Source organism: Mus musculus, chromosome X, assembly GCF_000001635.26.
Source record: "Mus musculus strain C57BL/6J chromosome X, GRCm38.p6 C57BL/6J".
Lineage (NCBI taxonomy): Eukaryota > Metazoa > Chordata > Mammalia > Rodentia > Muridae > Mus > Mus musculus.
Genome location: NC_000086.7, coordinates 41791945 through 41808656, shown reverse-complemented (window position 1 = coordinate 41808656; position 16712 = coordinate 41791945). Strand labels below are relative to the sequence as shown.

General features: G+C 36.2%; 1 protein-coding gene across 4 annotated transcripts in view; it reads left to right on the top strand.

Moving 5' to 3' along the window:
* Positions 1–13665, top strand: part of Thoc2 (THO complex 2) — a 116946-nt gene extending 103281 nt beyond the window's left edge. For 2 of the 4 annotated variants that reach the window (XR_001782751.2, XM_006541503.4), the window contains exons 34-39: positions 1486–1623; positions 1943–2012; positions 2095–2255; positions 5125–5201; positions 5665–5710; positions 10878–13665. Coding sequence is in view for 2 of the 4 variants with exons in the window: in XM_006541503.4 (XP_006541566.1) it covers positions 1486–1623; positions 1943–2012; positions 2095–2255; positions 5125–5201; positions 5665–5692 (474 nt within the window). In the remaining 2 variants the exon portion in view is untranslated. Of the gene's footprint in view, positions 1–1485; positions 1624–1942; positions 2013–2094; positions 2256–5124; positions 5202–5664; positions 5711–10877 lie in introns of those variants that run through there. The other 2 variants (NM_001033422.1, XR_003953012.1) reach the window with 2 other exon arrangements.
* Positions 13666–16712: the final 3047 nt, after the last annotated feature.

Sequence of the window (16712 nt, the reverse complement as noted above, 5' to 3'; positions counted from 1 at the left end):
TTTGGTTTTTCGAGACAGGGTTTCTCTGTACAGCCCTGGCTGTCTTGGAATTCACTTTGTAGACCAGGATGGCCTCAAACTCAGAAATCCAACTGCCTCTGCCTCCCGAGTGCTGGGATTAAAGGTGTGCGCCACCACGCCCAGCTCATTCTTCAGCTTTTAAACATAGATTATTTTAAAGCCTCCCCCCCCAAAAGAATCCACTCTGTTGCTTTGATAACATTTCTTAAGCAATCGAATTGAAAATGTTTGGTGGCGTTTAAAAATAAGTGTTTAAACTTCAAATTGATGGTTCTTTTTCTTCCATTTCTTAGATTATCATAGGATTCCTTACTGTAAACTTATTTTACCTTGCATTCACTGTTCTGTTTCTTCCTAGGGTATATCTAGAATTAGGTAGCTACATAATGAATTCTGTCCATTATTCTTTTAATGTATCAAATGAAACATAGACTTACTTGTATCACAGTTCTTTTTTTTTCCATTTTTTATTAGGTATTTAGCTCATTTACATTTCCAATGCTATACCAAAAGTCCCCCATACCCACCCACCCCCACTCCCCTACCCACCCACTCTCCCTTTTTGGCCCTGGCGTTCCCCTGTACTGGGGCATATAAAATTTGCGTGTCCAATGGGCCTCTCTTTCCAGTGATGGCCGACTAGGCCATCTTTTGTGTATCACAGTTCTAAATGCCATAAAGTTAGGCATCTGATTATTTTCTGACTCCTTTCTAAACATTCTCTTTTATAGTGGATTTCTATATTTCCAACTTTCAGAAGCAGGATTTTTCTCTCATGGAATTAGAATAGCCTTAATGTTTGGCTATTTTATCACTAATAGACCTTCTTACAGAGAGTATTTGTTCTGTCACTTTTCAGTCTTCCAAGTCTAGTCGCCATCAGGAGATGGTGTCCTGGGCTGTTTAGAAGCAGTGAGATAGAATTCACAGTTGTGATTATTTGATAGAGCTGTGAAAGCCGAGAGTATGCATCAGTTTTTATATTGTCAAACTGTTTGAGATAATCACTGCCTGCTTTATACCTATGCAAAATGGATGTAGTAGCAAAATCATGGCTAGGTTTTATTTATAACTTTTTTGTCCATTGTCACTGACTGCTTGTGAGACTTTTAAATAATCTTGACTGCATAGGATTTGTCTTTTTCAGCAGAGGCAGTGTAGTCTTTTACATATGAACTCCTATATACTGGAGTGACAAGGAGAATGATAGTTTGTGAATTTACTGGAAATGTTACTTGAGGCAGTAATGAACTGAGTTAAAATGGGAATCCTTATAAGGCCTAGGATTAAAACCTTTGTAAATGTGTTATATTCTTTTACTTTAGCTTCTATAAAACAAGTAGATAACTAGTTTTGACTTTATATATAATTACCTGTTATCTTTTGTTTAGTAAACAAAAATACCAAAGGCTGTCAATACTGGAAAACTAATAATCTTTAGTAATATTGCCTTAATTTTAACAGCTCTACATTAACCATAACCCTCCACCACTGTCCAAGAGTAAGGAGAGAGAAATGGACAAGAAAGATTTGGACAAGTCAAGGGAAAGATCCAGAGAAAGAGAGAAAAAAGATGAAAAGGACAGGAAAGAACGGAAAAGGGTTTGTAATTTTTAAAAATTAGCTTGGAAAGCTTTATTTTGTGTATAGTAATATGTTTTTCTGCTTTTAGAAAATACTGCTTTATTCCACAGCAGTCTGTTTCAAGTTTTAGCTGGTATTTTCTTCTTAAAGTGTATTCGTATCTTCTACAGTAAATAAAGAACTTCAGTGTAGTAATCATGCCATTTTACCAAGTACGTGGTACTGCAAATATCCTCCAGTGCTAGTTAGTGATGTCTTTCTTATATGAAAGTAATACTTCAAAACAAAATAAAAACTATAACCCTTGATCAATGTAGTTCACAATTCTTGGTTCTAGGATCATTCAAACAATGACCGCGAAGTGCCACCGGACATAACAAAGAGGCGGAAAGAGGAGAATGGAACAAGTAGGTAGACTTACTAATACCTTGGAAACAGTCATCAGAGTGAACTGGAAAAACCTTTCATTATTCTCTTTTGTAATTTTAGTGGGGGTTTCAAAACACAAAAGTGAGAGTCCATGTGAGTCTCAATATCCAAATGAGAAAGACAAAGAGAAAAATAAGTCAAAATCTTCAGGCAAAGAAAAAAGCAGTAGTGATTCGTTTAAGTCTGAGAAGATGGATAAAATCTCATCTGGTGGCAAAAAGGTAAATTAGGAATGCAAAGGAACTGTATACTTTTCAGAAAAGATGTATTTTATTATTCTTGGAGGCTGTCATAGATGAGTACTTTATTTACATCATTTCCACCTCAAACTCCGGATTCTGTTTTCCTGTGTCTTCCCCCAACTTCCTCTAAACTTCATGACCTCGTTATGATTATTACTATTACACCTATCTATGTGTCTGGAAGTATCACCTGCTGAGTCCATTTAGTGCTGCTCATGTGTATATGTGTTAGGACTGACAATTTGGGATTGGAGAACCATTCAGAGGGCTTGTCCTTAGAGAAGGCTGGCTCTCTTCCTTTCAAAGCAGCCATTAATTGCATGTGGCTCCTCATCTTGGGGTAGGGCCTTGTGAGGAAAATACTTACCCCTATAAATTTAGTGCTTCATTGTGTATGTGTGTATATTCTTGCCAGATAATAATTTGTTAATTTTGGAATGGCAACAGGAGGATTGGGAGGGAACAGGTTCCCTGGTTAGAAAATTTGAGCTAGATGTGCTCTAAATTACTGTGAAGTTAGAATTAGTATACTTTTGAAAGTCCTTTTCTCTCCCTTTCACTCATAGTGCTTCAGTTCCTTTTTCTTTCCTTTTCACTCATAGCACTTCAGTTCCTTTTTCTCTCCTTTTCACTCATAGCACTTCAGTTCCTTTTTTTTGGGGGGGGGGGTTGTGGGGAGGTTGTTTCTCAGTGTAGCCTTGGCTGTCCTGGAACTCTCTCTGTAGACCAGGCTGGTCTTGAACTCAGAGATCCTCCTAGCTCTGCCTTCCCAAGTGCTGGGATTAAAGGTGTGCACTACCACCACCACCACCACCACCACCACCACCACCACCACCACCACCACCACCACCACCACTACCACCACTACCACCATCCGGCTCACCACTTTAGTTCTTTATGTTAACCTCTATCCACAGTTCTTTGTTTTTAGTTTCTTTTATTCTTGAAGTATATCTATATATGTATAAAGTACATTCTGTTATATACTTAGGATTGATATTCAAACCTCAAGCATGCTCCATTAAAATAGTTGATAAGCCACTAAGTTGTAAACTGTTTATAAAGCATTATTATAAATGTTACAAATTTGTAGTGTGTTCATAAGTTTTAAAAAGCAGTTTTAGAAAAGTAAATGGTAGATAATTTAATTTTGTATGCTTCCAAAGATAGGCTGTTCCTTTTTCAGTTGAGATAAGTTTACACAGGATAACAGAATCATGCAATTAAATCAATGGTGCTTAACTTGTGGGTTGCAGAGGCCCTTTTGCAAACCCTTATCTCCAAAAATATGTAATTTTTAAAGATTTACTTATTTTATGTATATGAGTACACTGTAGTTGTCTTCAGACACACCAGAAGAAGGCATCAGATCAGATGGCTGCAAGCCACAATGTGGTTACTGGGAATTGACCTCAGGACCTCCGTAAGAGCAATCAGTGCTCTTAACTATTGAGCCATCTCTCCAGCCCCTCCAAAAATATTTATATTACTACGTATAATAGTAGCAAAGTTATAATTATAAAATAACAAAAATCATCTTATAGTTGGGGTCACCACAACATGAAGAACTATATTAAAGGGTCACAACATTAGGAAGGTTGACAACCACTGAATTAAGTGGTATGCATATTTGCAATATTGTACATTTGGTGTTTGCTTCCAAAACATTTTAATTGTCCCAAAGGGGAAGTGTAGACTCATGATACATTTATTCCTTACTTTGCCTTCCCCAGTCCTTGGCAACCACTAATCTTTCTGTCTCTGTGGATTTACCTATTTTTAGTGTTTCATATAAGTAGAATTATAAAATAATACAGTCTTTTGTTTCTGCCTTCTTAGAATGATTTTGAGACTGTTCTTCCATATTATAGTATCTACCATTACTTAATATCTTATGACCAAAGAATACTCCATTATATGAAGCTATCACATTTGTTTAATCATTTGTTAGTTGGTGGATTTTTTGTTATGTTTTGAGACAGCGCCTCCCTTAGTAGCCCAAGCTGGCTTGGAGCTTCCTCAGTACTTCAGCCTACCCTCAAACTTGCAGTCTGTCTTCCTGCCCCAGCGTCTCTAGTGCTAAGATTACAGGGGTAAGCCACCACAACCAGCCAATTGTTGGATTTTTAGATTGTTTCCGATTTTTGGTTATTATGAATAATATTATGACTGTACTGATATGAAGTAATTCCTTTGACTACCTTCAATTTTCTTGGATGTACCTAGGAATAGAATTTTTAGGTTATTAGATAATTTTGTTTAGCCTTTTTGAATTGCTGCTAAACTTTTCACAGTGGCTATATAGTTTGCATTTCCACTAGCAATACATCAGGGTGTGCAATTTCTATACATCGTTGTCAACACTGGCTCCTTTGCATGTTAGTTTATTCATAGCTATCCTACTGGATATACGTGGTAACTCATTGTGGTTTTAATTTGTATTTCTTCAGTGACTAATGGTACCAGATGTCTGTCGTTCCATGTCTTTATATATCTTCTTTGGAGAAATCTCTTCACATCGTTTTCAAAATGAGTCTTTTATGACATTCACTTTTAAGATTTCTTTAGATATTTTGGATATGTGACTGCTATACATTTTTTGCAAATATCATTTCCTGTTTCATAAGCTGTCACACTTCCCTATGGTTTATGTGTGTTTTCACTTTTGGAGGAGTGAGTTGAATATTCTTTTCTTTTTTTTTTTTTTGTTACATGTGGTTTTGAAGTCATATTAAGCAAGTTTTTGAAGAAAAATTATAGCTGGTGGTTGATAAAAGGGAATTTCAAGCTGCTATTTAAAAATGTATTTGATTTTTCCTTTCCCAACTAATTTCATCATTCCTCATAGGAATCCAGGCATGATAAAGAAAAGATAGAAAAGAAAGAAAAACGGGATAGTTCAGGAGGAAAGGAAGAGAAGAAACAATATCCTTTTCATTTTTATATTTCACTCGCTGTAGTAGAAGAATTTGGTACTATTCATGTTTAGAATGAAACCTTTCTTCTGTGTGATCTAAATATGCAGGGGCTTATTAGCTTTAAAGTGATATCTGTAGTTAACTGTCAGTTTATAATCTGAAAACAGGAGGTTTGATCTTCATGACTTTTAAAAAAAATGATTCTGTAGTGATGGAGATGTTTTATGACAAAAGTTGTATAGGCTCCCTTTTGTATTGTTACCAAGAGGAAAAAGAGAAACAGAGAATCCCTTGGTTGGGGGAGGATGGTGAGAAGTGCAGAATGATGGGACACATAAGCAGAGCTCTCAGTTCTTGAGCTTAGTAGGTTGATCAGAGCCAATTAGGCTTAGAAACTTAAGGGGTCGTAGCAAAAGAGAGGACACTATTCTTCCTGCCCCAAGCTTGTTTTCCCTTAATTTGTTATCTACTCATAAGTCCTCTGACAAGCACAGATAATGATCAATTTCAACCAAGGTGAGTATATTCTCCCCTCCTTTTCATTTAGAGATACACCTAAAGGAGATCTGGAAATGGTAAAGGGACGCGATCCATTTTGCAGGATATAGCTACTCCAATTTTTACCTGACTATAACACAGTGACGTTTTGTGTATAGATATAAAATTTGCAGTTATTTTAAAGCTCTTTTCACTCTAAGCTTGCTGATTAGTTAATCTTAAACCATCAAGATGTATTTAAGGAAACCTGGCTTTCTCATTGCCACCTAGTCCCATCGTTTCTGGAAAATTAATTATGTTTTAAAAGCACCTGTAGCCCAAGAAGTGGTGGTGGTATTTATACTTTACAGGAAAAGAAAGGAAAATTCTCAAAGGTTGAAGCAGGTCACAGAGGCATTAGAAAACAGAGTTGACACTAAGGGCAGAATTTCAGTGGTTTTTGTTCTTTGTGCCTTTCTGCCACTGCTCACATTTATTTATAAAGTCAGAAATTACGTTCTGTACTTTTAGCTAGATTTTAAATAGGCAAACTTGTTTTCAAGGTAATGTATTTGTTTTCTGTGATGCATAAAATGCTTTAAATATCTTATATAAATCATATGACCACCATAGTGGACAGACTATGCATATTCTAATATAGCCTCTTCTTTTTGAGGACTTAATGCCAGCATCTGAGTAGTTACTTTTGGATGGTTTAGAATTATTGAAGTATATAGGATGATTTTTTTCCTCCATTAATGATTCCAGGTAGACATATTTGAAGTTGACTTTCCTTTATTGCTCATTTTTTTTGCTTTCATTGCAATTGTTCCTTCTTAATACTAATACAGAGACACCCACTATTTATACTTTATCTCCAACCTGAGCTGCTTCTAATAATTTATAGAACCTGATACATAGCAAACTCTACTTAATGCTACTTAGGGGTGAATAATGTCTGGGAGCTATTTCAGTATATGCTTTACGATGTTGGTTGTGTCATCTTTAGTTGGTTGCAATGCAGGAATTTGAGGTTGGCAGATAGGTGACCTACTGAAAGGCGTGCTTGGTTCAGTGTTTCTCCCTGCCGATTTCTGAATAGTAGAGTGGGATAAGCAAGAGTATTAAGGAACAATTAACATTTAACATTTTTTCTTCTTATTTTGAGATATCTCACTATATAGCCCTGACTGATCTTGAACTTGCTATGTAGATCAGGCTAGCCTTGAACTCACAGAAATTTCCCTGCCTCTGACCTCTGAGTGATAGGATTAAAGGTATGGACTACCTCGCCTGACTAAGTCTTTTTTTATTTCTTAAGAAGGAAAATTATAAAAGAAATAGTATTATTCAGTCTTCTAGGCATCCTTCCAATTAATTGTCTTCCCTGGGGAACCATTATTTATATACATGTATTATATATAGTATATATTTTTACATATATAATATATACTGAGTACTATGCATAATATATATATTTTTTATTCTAATCCTAGCTTTTTAATTTGTTTTTATTTAACATCCTTTCTATCAAATTTTCATTTGGAACATATCAACCATGGACACTGACAACTTTCACTATGATCTTATGCATCTATTTTCTCTCAGAGCCCAAGTTTGCTTTTTTACACATGAAGGTTTTGATACAGATTTCTGTGAGTTATATTTACATTGGCCATGGAGTATCCATTGGGAACAAAAGGTGAGGGGCAGTAGGATTGGAAAGGACTAGCTGTTTGGCTACTGGTCTTATAGTAAATCTAGAAGCAGATGAGTTTTTACATGTATATTTAGCTTGCTGACAGTTAAGTGTGTCCCATTTACTTCCTTCTGGAACAGACTCTTACTCTTGCAAGGCTATGATTTATTTTTTTCTCCTGGTTATTTTCTGGTTGCCTCTGTATTTGAGCTCATTCTGTGGTTGGGGAAGCATTTCCATTTTTCTTTCTTTTCATCAAAAACCTTATCATTTCCTATGGTACCATTGTCTGTCTCCAGAGTGTGTCAAAATCTGCTTCTCTTGTTCCCCTGTTAACTTGTTTCCTAATCTGTAGAAAGAAGAGCTGCTAACATATTACATTGCCATGATTTTATGTGCTCACTAATTTTAAGTTAGTTTAGGGAGTCAGCAGAGAAATTACATTGATTTGTTGTACCTGTCACCCAAGTGCAGACATATTAAAGTGGGTACATTAGGATCAAGAGACTACCGTACATAAATGTGATTTAGATTACTTTCCTTTTAGAGTCTTTTGTCCTTTCTCCTATTTGTTAGTTCCCAAACTCCTGTGCTTTATTTTTACCTGCAAAATCTTTTTTCAAATTCTACCTCTCCTTGAACATCACTAGCTGCTTTTGCCTTTAACATTTCCTTTTACTTTAATCTTTAAACAATCCATGCCTGAAGCTCAAGATGTAGCTCAGTGGTAGATTGCCTAGTATGTACAAGGCCCCGAGTTCAATCCCCAACACCAAAGGGGGAAAAACAAAAACTCATGCTAATTAAATCGTTATCTAACAACCATTCTGTGACTTATTTCTTATTACCTGGTATATGTGGCCCACAACTCATACCCTATTCTGTCCATACTTTTAGTTCATTGTATTTCTAGCCTGCCATTCCCACAAGCCCCAATTTCTTTTTTTACTTTTAGTCTCATATATGTAACCTAATTCTTTTATCCTGTAAGTCTGATACCAAAAGTATCTAGTCCTTGAAAAGAAATTGCCTTGTTAGGTAAGGCCTTAGTCTTATCCAAGGTTTAGATCTAGAAAGCATTGTTTTATTTATTTGTTGGTTGGTTTGAAGTAGACTCTTACTCTGTATTCCAAGCTGGTCCATAATTCACTGTGTAGCCTAGGTTGATATCAAATCAATGGTACCCTCAGCACACATACCAGTTCAGCCTCAGTTATATATACATGTACCGTTCTGCAAAAATTCTATATCTTAATATCCTTTAGCAATTCAGAAGAATTGACTACTCAGAATTTCAGTTTCATTTGAGGAATTGAAACATTTGACATTGTGTTTTGATTTCTGCATGGTAGCAGTCAAACTTTGACCTACATGCTTTCCCCATAGAACAAAGTTTTTGTGGAGAAGGTGGTTAGGGGAGGAGGAGGCAGGCTGTTTACTCCAGAATTCCATACATGGTTAATTTTGTTTGGTTCCATTATATCTTAGCCCTCGTAGACATTGATTTTATAATTCTTATTCTAGCCTTTTCCCCCTCCTGTTTTATACTTGGGAGCATGGCCTCCTAAGCTCTCACACATTCTTAACTTGAGGAATGCATTGGCATTCCAAGGCTTGTCTGAATATGGTAGTAACTCCTCTTAGGAAATAGAGTATTTGATGAATTTACTCTCCAGAACTAGTTATTGCTCACATGTGAGCTTGTCTTAGTTCCTGGTTCCCACATTTGTATGAGTGTGCTTCATAGCCACATGCTTCGCTTGTGATTTGTGTTGAACAAATGATCTTACCCATTCTTTTAATCAAATAAGCAATTATTTTTTATTATCTGTGATGTTTAGGTAGTATGTTAACTGTACATGGAAATCTGTATACAGAAGTAGTAACTGCAATGTGAAGTGATTTAATCAATAAAAACTTTGGTGAGGAACAATGCTAGAAGAAAAAAGTTTTTTCCCCCCTGCTATCAAACAAGCTCAGTTTACTTATACTGTTTGCTAGAGGGGAAACCATACTAACTAACCATTGCTTTATATCCTTGAGGATATTTATAGTTTTTTATTTTGGTTTACATATAGCAATCATTTAATATCTATAAAGCTTTTGTTAGGAAATTGAGGTGATAGTCACAACTATTTTTTCTTCATTACCATTTATACTCATTGGAGTACTAGTTGTGGGTTCTGTAAACCAATAGTCATAAGGCACTAAGTAGTTGAAGCTAGAAAGAATTCTGTACTTCCTTGCTTTTCCTCTTCAGGTAGACACATTCACTAAAGTGCTATTTTCTTTTGCAGTTTCAAGGTCTTGATATTGGGATAGGACTTATAAAAGGTTCTTCTCTCACAATTGCCCATGTGTGTGACTATCCTCATTGTACATTTTTCATTCTGACAGGCAACCCCGTATGCAATTAAGTTTCAGCTTAAAAGATTCTCAACTTTAACTTTGTGTTACATTTCACTGACACAGAACATCCCAGAGACTGTGTTTGCTGTAAAAGTTTGTAAGGGTGCCTGCAGATGGAATGCTAGATCAGGATGCCTGTCCCTGTTTTTCTCCTTGTAACTTCTTCCTTGTGAATATTCCTTTGATATTCTAAATGTCAACTTCACCCTTATGTGCTTCAGCTTTGGAGAGGGAGAGGGATAAACATTGAAGGGGTGAGTCATGAAATCTTCAAATGACACTTAACCAGGAGTTAGCTACTTTTGGGGCAGGTTTGTATTTTAAAGTTTCTCTTAATTTTTTTTAATATCACCAAAAAGGCTATTTTTAGAGACATCTGAACTATTCAATCAGATAAAAAGAATTGAGAACATTGAGATAGTTACTAATATAATATAAAATGATGTTTATACACGTAATCTTCTTAGAAGAATAGAAGGACCCCTTTGTTTGACTGTTCTATGTGATATTAAGAATACAGTTGATAGCTTCAAAAGAGTATATGTGTGAGAGGGATAGCAGACTGAACTGAGCAAAATCAACAAAATCCTAACTGGGAAAAAGATAGGGTTCTGTGACACCTTAGATTTATAAGTTAATCTTGCTTATTTATGATTGTTAACATGATGTACATTTTAAAATTAGCATTTAAAATAAAATGTAAAAGAATGTTGCATATGATTGGTATAAGTTCAGTGTTAATGACAATAAAATTGTAAATGTATGGAGGACAAAATTCAAACTGTGAGTTCTGTACTATTTTGTTACTATGCCTTCTTAGTGTTTTGGGGATTTTAGAGACAGCGACTCACTTTGGAGCTGTCCTGGAATTCTATATAGTACAGGATGGCATCTAACACATTGCAATCCTCCTGTCTCATGCTCTCAAAGTTCTAGGGTTATAAGTATGTTTGGTACATTGAGCTTTGGAATGGATTTCCAGTTGTAACCCCAAACCTCAGTATTATTGAATAAGACTGTGTGGACACTATTGAGATGGTGTGGATAACACTGAGTATCTTTCCACTTGCTCTTGTACTTGTTGATTTGTCATTCCAGGGTGTGGACAGACCCCTAAGCTGAACGTTTCCCGAGGAGGATGCCAAAGCTCCATGAGTCACTCTCAGAATGACATCTCCCATATTTAAGAGCTTCTGGTGCTGTCCATTTTATGGGAATCTGCTTTAAGTCAGAAGATGCATACATACCACCATCCTTTTGACAAGACATTCCAAAGTCACTGATTTTCAGAACATTATTTTCACCTGCAGGCAGTTTCTTGGAACAAGGTCCCCGTGCATACAATTTTATGTGGGACACACCATCCAGAAGCAGCATCTAAAGGAAAATTCACTAACTGACTTTTAGTTCATCTTTCTTTCTCAGAAAGGAGAGGAAATTGCCTCCTGGAAGCAATTCCTTAATGATGTAGATAGGTTGCCTTTGTGTGTGAATTCTGTAAGTGTGAAAACATTGGGGTGATTATGTTGCTTGGAGGGTTTTGGCTTCTTATAAAATTTTAATTCCAATTCATGGGAAAGATCTTTGTGTTTTAACAGCAAAAACATTTTTATTATTTAATATGTACCCTTAAATATGTCATCAAAAGTTTTCTTGTCCTTAAGGAATTCTCATAGTATGACATGATCATAATTGAGACCCCATTTCTTATTCTGGTTATTGTCATATAGATACCATGATGTTCTTTTTCTTTCCCATTTCTTATTTTCATCAGCATGGTCATGTGAATACCATGAAGTTCTTTATTGAAACATCATTCATTTTCAGTCTAAAATCCTGAGATATAGTCAACATTTTAAAGTGGATAATTCAGTGGTCTTTAGTACATTGACTGTGTGGTGCAGTCTAATCTCAGAACGTGCAGGTTAGCAGTCATTCTTATTTCTCTTCTTTCTTCAGCCACTGGAAGCTACTGACACATTTTCTGCCTATGAATTTGCCTGTTTTGGGACATTTCATATAAATGGAATTGTGCAATATCATGTCCTGGGGGCCAGGGTTCTTTCAACTACCATCTTGTTATCAAGAGTCATCCATGGTATAGCATGTGTCAATAATCCATTCCTTCTTAAAGGTTAAATATTCCATAGAATGAATGTGTACCATATTTTGTTTACCCATTTATTCATTGAGGGACAGAAACAATTACACTTTTTAAGTAATAAAATTAGAAGGTCAACATCAGTGTATCCAAAATTATAATTGATGATGTCAAGATTATACATGGTATGCACAGAATGCTGTGTAGAAATGATGTGTAAATTATTTGTCAGCATTTCATGCAAGTGTAATTACTTTCTAAGGCCCTTCTAGCTATGATTTTTTTGGAACTGTGTGAATGTAGTATATTCATTAGTAAAGTTTAATGCATTAAGCATTAATTTAAAATTTGAGAACAATGTTAGGCAGATAAATTATTTGCCACATGCTGTAATGGTCATGTTTTGAATTTATTTCGTTATGCAGTATTTGAAAAATGTCTACATAAAGGAAAGGAAATGAGTATAATTGAGTCAATATATTTTTAAAGCAATTTTTATAATTTAGCAGACATTGCATCTTAATATAATTCACTATTAAAATGTGTCCTTGTGGAAATATCGATGTCATTTTCTTTCTATTTCTTTTGATTGATCTTGTAAAATAGGTTCCTTTCCTTTGTTAAATGTTCTGTTTATTTTTGATACATTATTCTTTGCACCTGTAGAATGTACCTGTTACTCTTTAACCTTTTTCTCTACCCCAGAATCCTTCCATCCTCTCACACATAGAAAATGTTTCAATGTTTCTTAAAATTCATAGTGTCTGAATGGTTTCTAAGAATAGACAGAGACACAGAAATATTTCCTCATTTTCTGGGAACATCCTCCAGGTCTTTGTTATTGATAGAATTCACTGAAGTTTCTTCCCCCTTTCTTTCCCCTCCATCACTCCCTGGCCTTTTCTCTCTGGCCTGTTCTTGCCTTGCTTTGGCCTTCCTCCTCATTTTCCCTCAGCCACTCCTTCTTTTGTCTATCTGTATAACCAGTTTGTTTCTTTTAGGTGGAAAAAATGAAATGAAATCATACAGCTGTGACCTGAATTGTATTTTCCTGAGTAGATTTCTGAGAATTGTGAATGAAGCGGGCCCATTTTCAGTTACCTGCTTTATTGCTCCATGCAGAAAACCTAAAACTGTTGTGTTGTATGTTATTGTACTTTAACTTGTTGCTTAATTTCTACATGTTTATTTTCAGTAATGGCTGAAAGTGTTAATTATTCCATATTTTAGCACAATGTGCTGCATATACTTCCCAATAAGCAAATAAGGTTACATTTGTACAGAATTTCACTTTTGATTAAATACTGCCTGGGTTTCAAGTCCCTTCCCCCATTTGAAATGCTTCCTTTTTAATGTTGAAACTGAAAATAAACAGTTACTGAATGATTTTGAATTTACCTCATCTTAGAACTCAGTTTTAATTTATTTGGCCTGTTTTTAATATTAGTCACTAAAAATAAAGTGGAGCACTGTCTTATGCAACGCCTAAGAATCGTTTTATATAGTATGTGTACAACATTAAAATATGTTCTACAAAGAAAAATATACCAGCGCTCACTTGTCCCTTGCCATTTTTTTCTTGTAATTAGGAAATCTTGGGGGGGGGGGGTAGAAGGGAATAAAAAATTAATTGTGTTTTAATTTTACAGCTACCAGAGCTTTGTATTGCTAAACTTACATCTGGAAAAGTTTCACGTGACATTTTTAAGAGAATTTTTTATCTACTGAATTCTACCAGTGTAACCATTTTTTCTAAATAAACAATAGTTTTCTCAAATGACTATATCATTGTGTATATTGTTACTTATTTAGCATAACTTAAAAGTTAATTATCTTTTGGCTCTTTTTTTTTTCCTGCATAGGCTATGTTGTCAAATAATACCTAGTTATATGCTACCATTGTTAATTTTTGTACTTGGGGTAACCTCTTGACTGAAAACACACCTAATATCTATTTTCCTAATGTCTTGAAGACTATATCTATACAAATCAGAATTTTCAGAGTTGGAAAAGGATATAGTTTTTTAAAAGAGGATTATAAAATGATGGCCCTATCTTAGAATTGACAGAAGAATATATGTTCCAATGTTCCTTTTTGGGTAATTGTAATTTTCAGAAGATGAGCAGAAAAGTTATTTGTGGGAGTGGAGTTTGCATATTGGCTTTTGAATGCCTATAACATAACCCACCCCCCACCCCCCAAAAAAAAACATATTTCAAGGGAAAACATCTTGAGTAAAGTGATTTGTGACTGGGAGAAAACAACTATGATTTACTTTAAAATCATGTGTGAAATGTGTTAAAGAACAGCTGTTTCTTTTATCTTTAATCTAGCATCAAGGGTTTATTTTTTATTTTTTTTAAAAATACTTTAGTTACATCTCAAATGTTGCCCCGCTCCCAGTACCCTCTTGCAGAGTTCTTCCCCCCACCATCCCTTTCACCTCTGAGAGGGTGCCACTCTCCCCCCCACCCCCCATATCTTCCACCCTGGTCCATTAAGTCTCTGCAAGCTTAGGTGCATCTTCTCTCACTGAAGCCAGACAAGCAGACAAGGCAACCCTCCGCTAAATAGGCGTCTTAGGGGTGGGGGTGGCTGGGATGTTCTATGGTTGGTGGTTCAGTCTCTGGGAGCTCCCAGGGGTTCAGGTTAGTTAACACTGTTGGTCTTTCTGTGGAGTTGCAGTCTCCTTGAGGGCCTTCTATCCTCCCTGTAACTCTTCCATAGGCATCCCCAACCTCTGTTCAAAGTTTGTCTTCGAGTATCTGCAACTGTCTTAGTCAGCTGCTGGGTAGAGCCTCTCAGATGGCTGCTGTGCTAAGACTCCTGTTTGCAAGCACAACATGGCATCATTTGGTGTGCAGGCTCTAGTTAACTCAGGCATGATCTAGAGTATTTCTCCATTTGGAGATTCCTTCAGGATGTTTTAAGTGCCTCTTCTAGAAGTAGAACGGAAGTTTCTGTCCTTATGAACCATCCCATTTTTATTAGCAGATTCAAACAACAATTCATAATGTTAGTAGAGGAAGATGCTCTGAGGAGGCTCGGTGAGGCAGGGCTCACTCCTTACTACCTTTCATACAGCATAATTATCGAGTGAAGGTGAATAAAACAGGACATTTTGTGGTAGTTAGCATGATGTATTTTTTTTCTGAGGTTGGCCTCACACCATTTAGCTGAGGGAGGCCTTATATTTCTGACTCACCTGCCCAGTGCTGACATTTTATGTGTGTGCCACCACTCCTGGTCATAAAACGATCTTTATGCTCTGCTGCCCTTTGTACACTTTTGATAGCCTTCCTGCGGTGTCCTTTCTAGCCTTGACAAACCTGCCTGCCTCTGCCTCATGAGCACCGAGATTACAGTGTGTGCCACCACACTCAGTTTTAATCAATTATTTACAAGTGATGTAGGATGACATACTAGTGATATCCACGAAAGTCATGCAATATGCAGAATCTGAGTTTTAACGAGTGGCTTTTGAGGTTTGTCACTTATATGTAAAGGTCTTAATTGGGCTTGGATATGTTTATATTACAGATGAGGTCCCTTCTTGTCACTGAAGATAGAAAGAAATTTATTTGCATTCACCAAAAAGTCAAGTTTTTTTTTTCCCCAGGAAATAAAACAGCAGGAAGTATCAGGCTTGGTGGCACACACCTTTAGTGCAACACTTGGGAGACAGAGACAGGTGGATCTCTGTGACTTCAAAGTCTTGATCTACTTATTCCAGGTCAGTCAGAACTATGTAGTGTAACATCTCAAAAGCAAAACAAAATGGAAGTAATTTTGAATGTCCCCAAATGTTAGTGGCTGGGCGATTATGATTGCCCTTCCCCCAACTCATTTCATAGGAAAAGTGGTCCAGACATAGAGACTTTTGATGATTTTATTTGGTCCAGGAAAACAATTCTGAAGATTTGCAAGAGGGTATATAACCTGAGATTTACAATAGCATTTCTTTCCTTTTTTGTTAATGAAATCAGCTTTTTTCATATATGATTATGATTGCCCTCCCTCAACTCTTCCCAGATCCTTACCCACCCAGATCTGCATCCTTTCTTGCTCATTTTCATTAGAAAATAAACAGGCATTTAATAATAATAATAAAATATGATAAAAGTTTTTTAAAAAGGACAAAATGGATGAACAGAAAAACAAAGAGCTGAGGTAAAAGTTTGAGAAACAAATATAGATGCACATACACAGACACATACACACTGACATCAACTTAAATCCCTTGAAAACACAAAATTGGAAGCCATAATATGTAAATAAAAGACCTGCAAGGTAATGAAGAGAGGAGGCAGAGTGGGGAAAGCCCAGACAAAACACTATGAGGTTAAAACAAAGACCCAAGACACCTCGAAAAATATCATTGAGTTCTTTTTGTGTTATCCATTTCCTTCTGGACACAGGCCTGGGCTTAAGAGAGTGGTTTTTCTCCCCAATGAAACTCTGTTGGAGAAAACTAACTTCATTGGTGAGTGGTTATCATTTGGAGATCACTTTGGGGCTAGGGATGAGACATTTGTGTCCACTTCTTGCAGTGCTGAAAGCACATCTGGTACAAAGCAGTGCAGGTCCCATGCATGCTGCCAGTCTCTGTGAGTTCTTATGGCCATCAGTCCTGCTGTATTTAGGTGACCTTGTTTCCTAGATGGGGTAGGATAGGGGATTGATGGAGACAGCCCATTTAAGACCAAGTATTCCAATATATCTCATTTTTCAGCACCTTGTCCAGCTGTCTCTGTTCTTATCTACTGCAGAAGGAAGTTTCTCTGATGATTGCCGAGCAAGATATTCAACTATGAGTATAGCAGAATGTCAT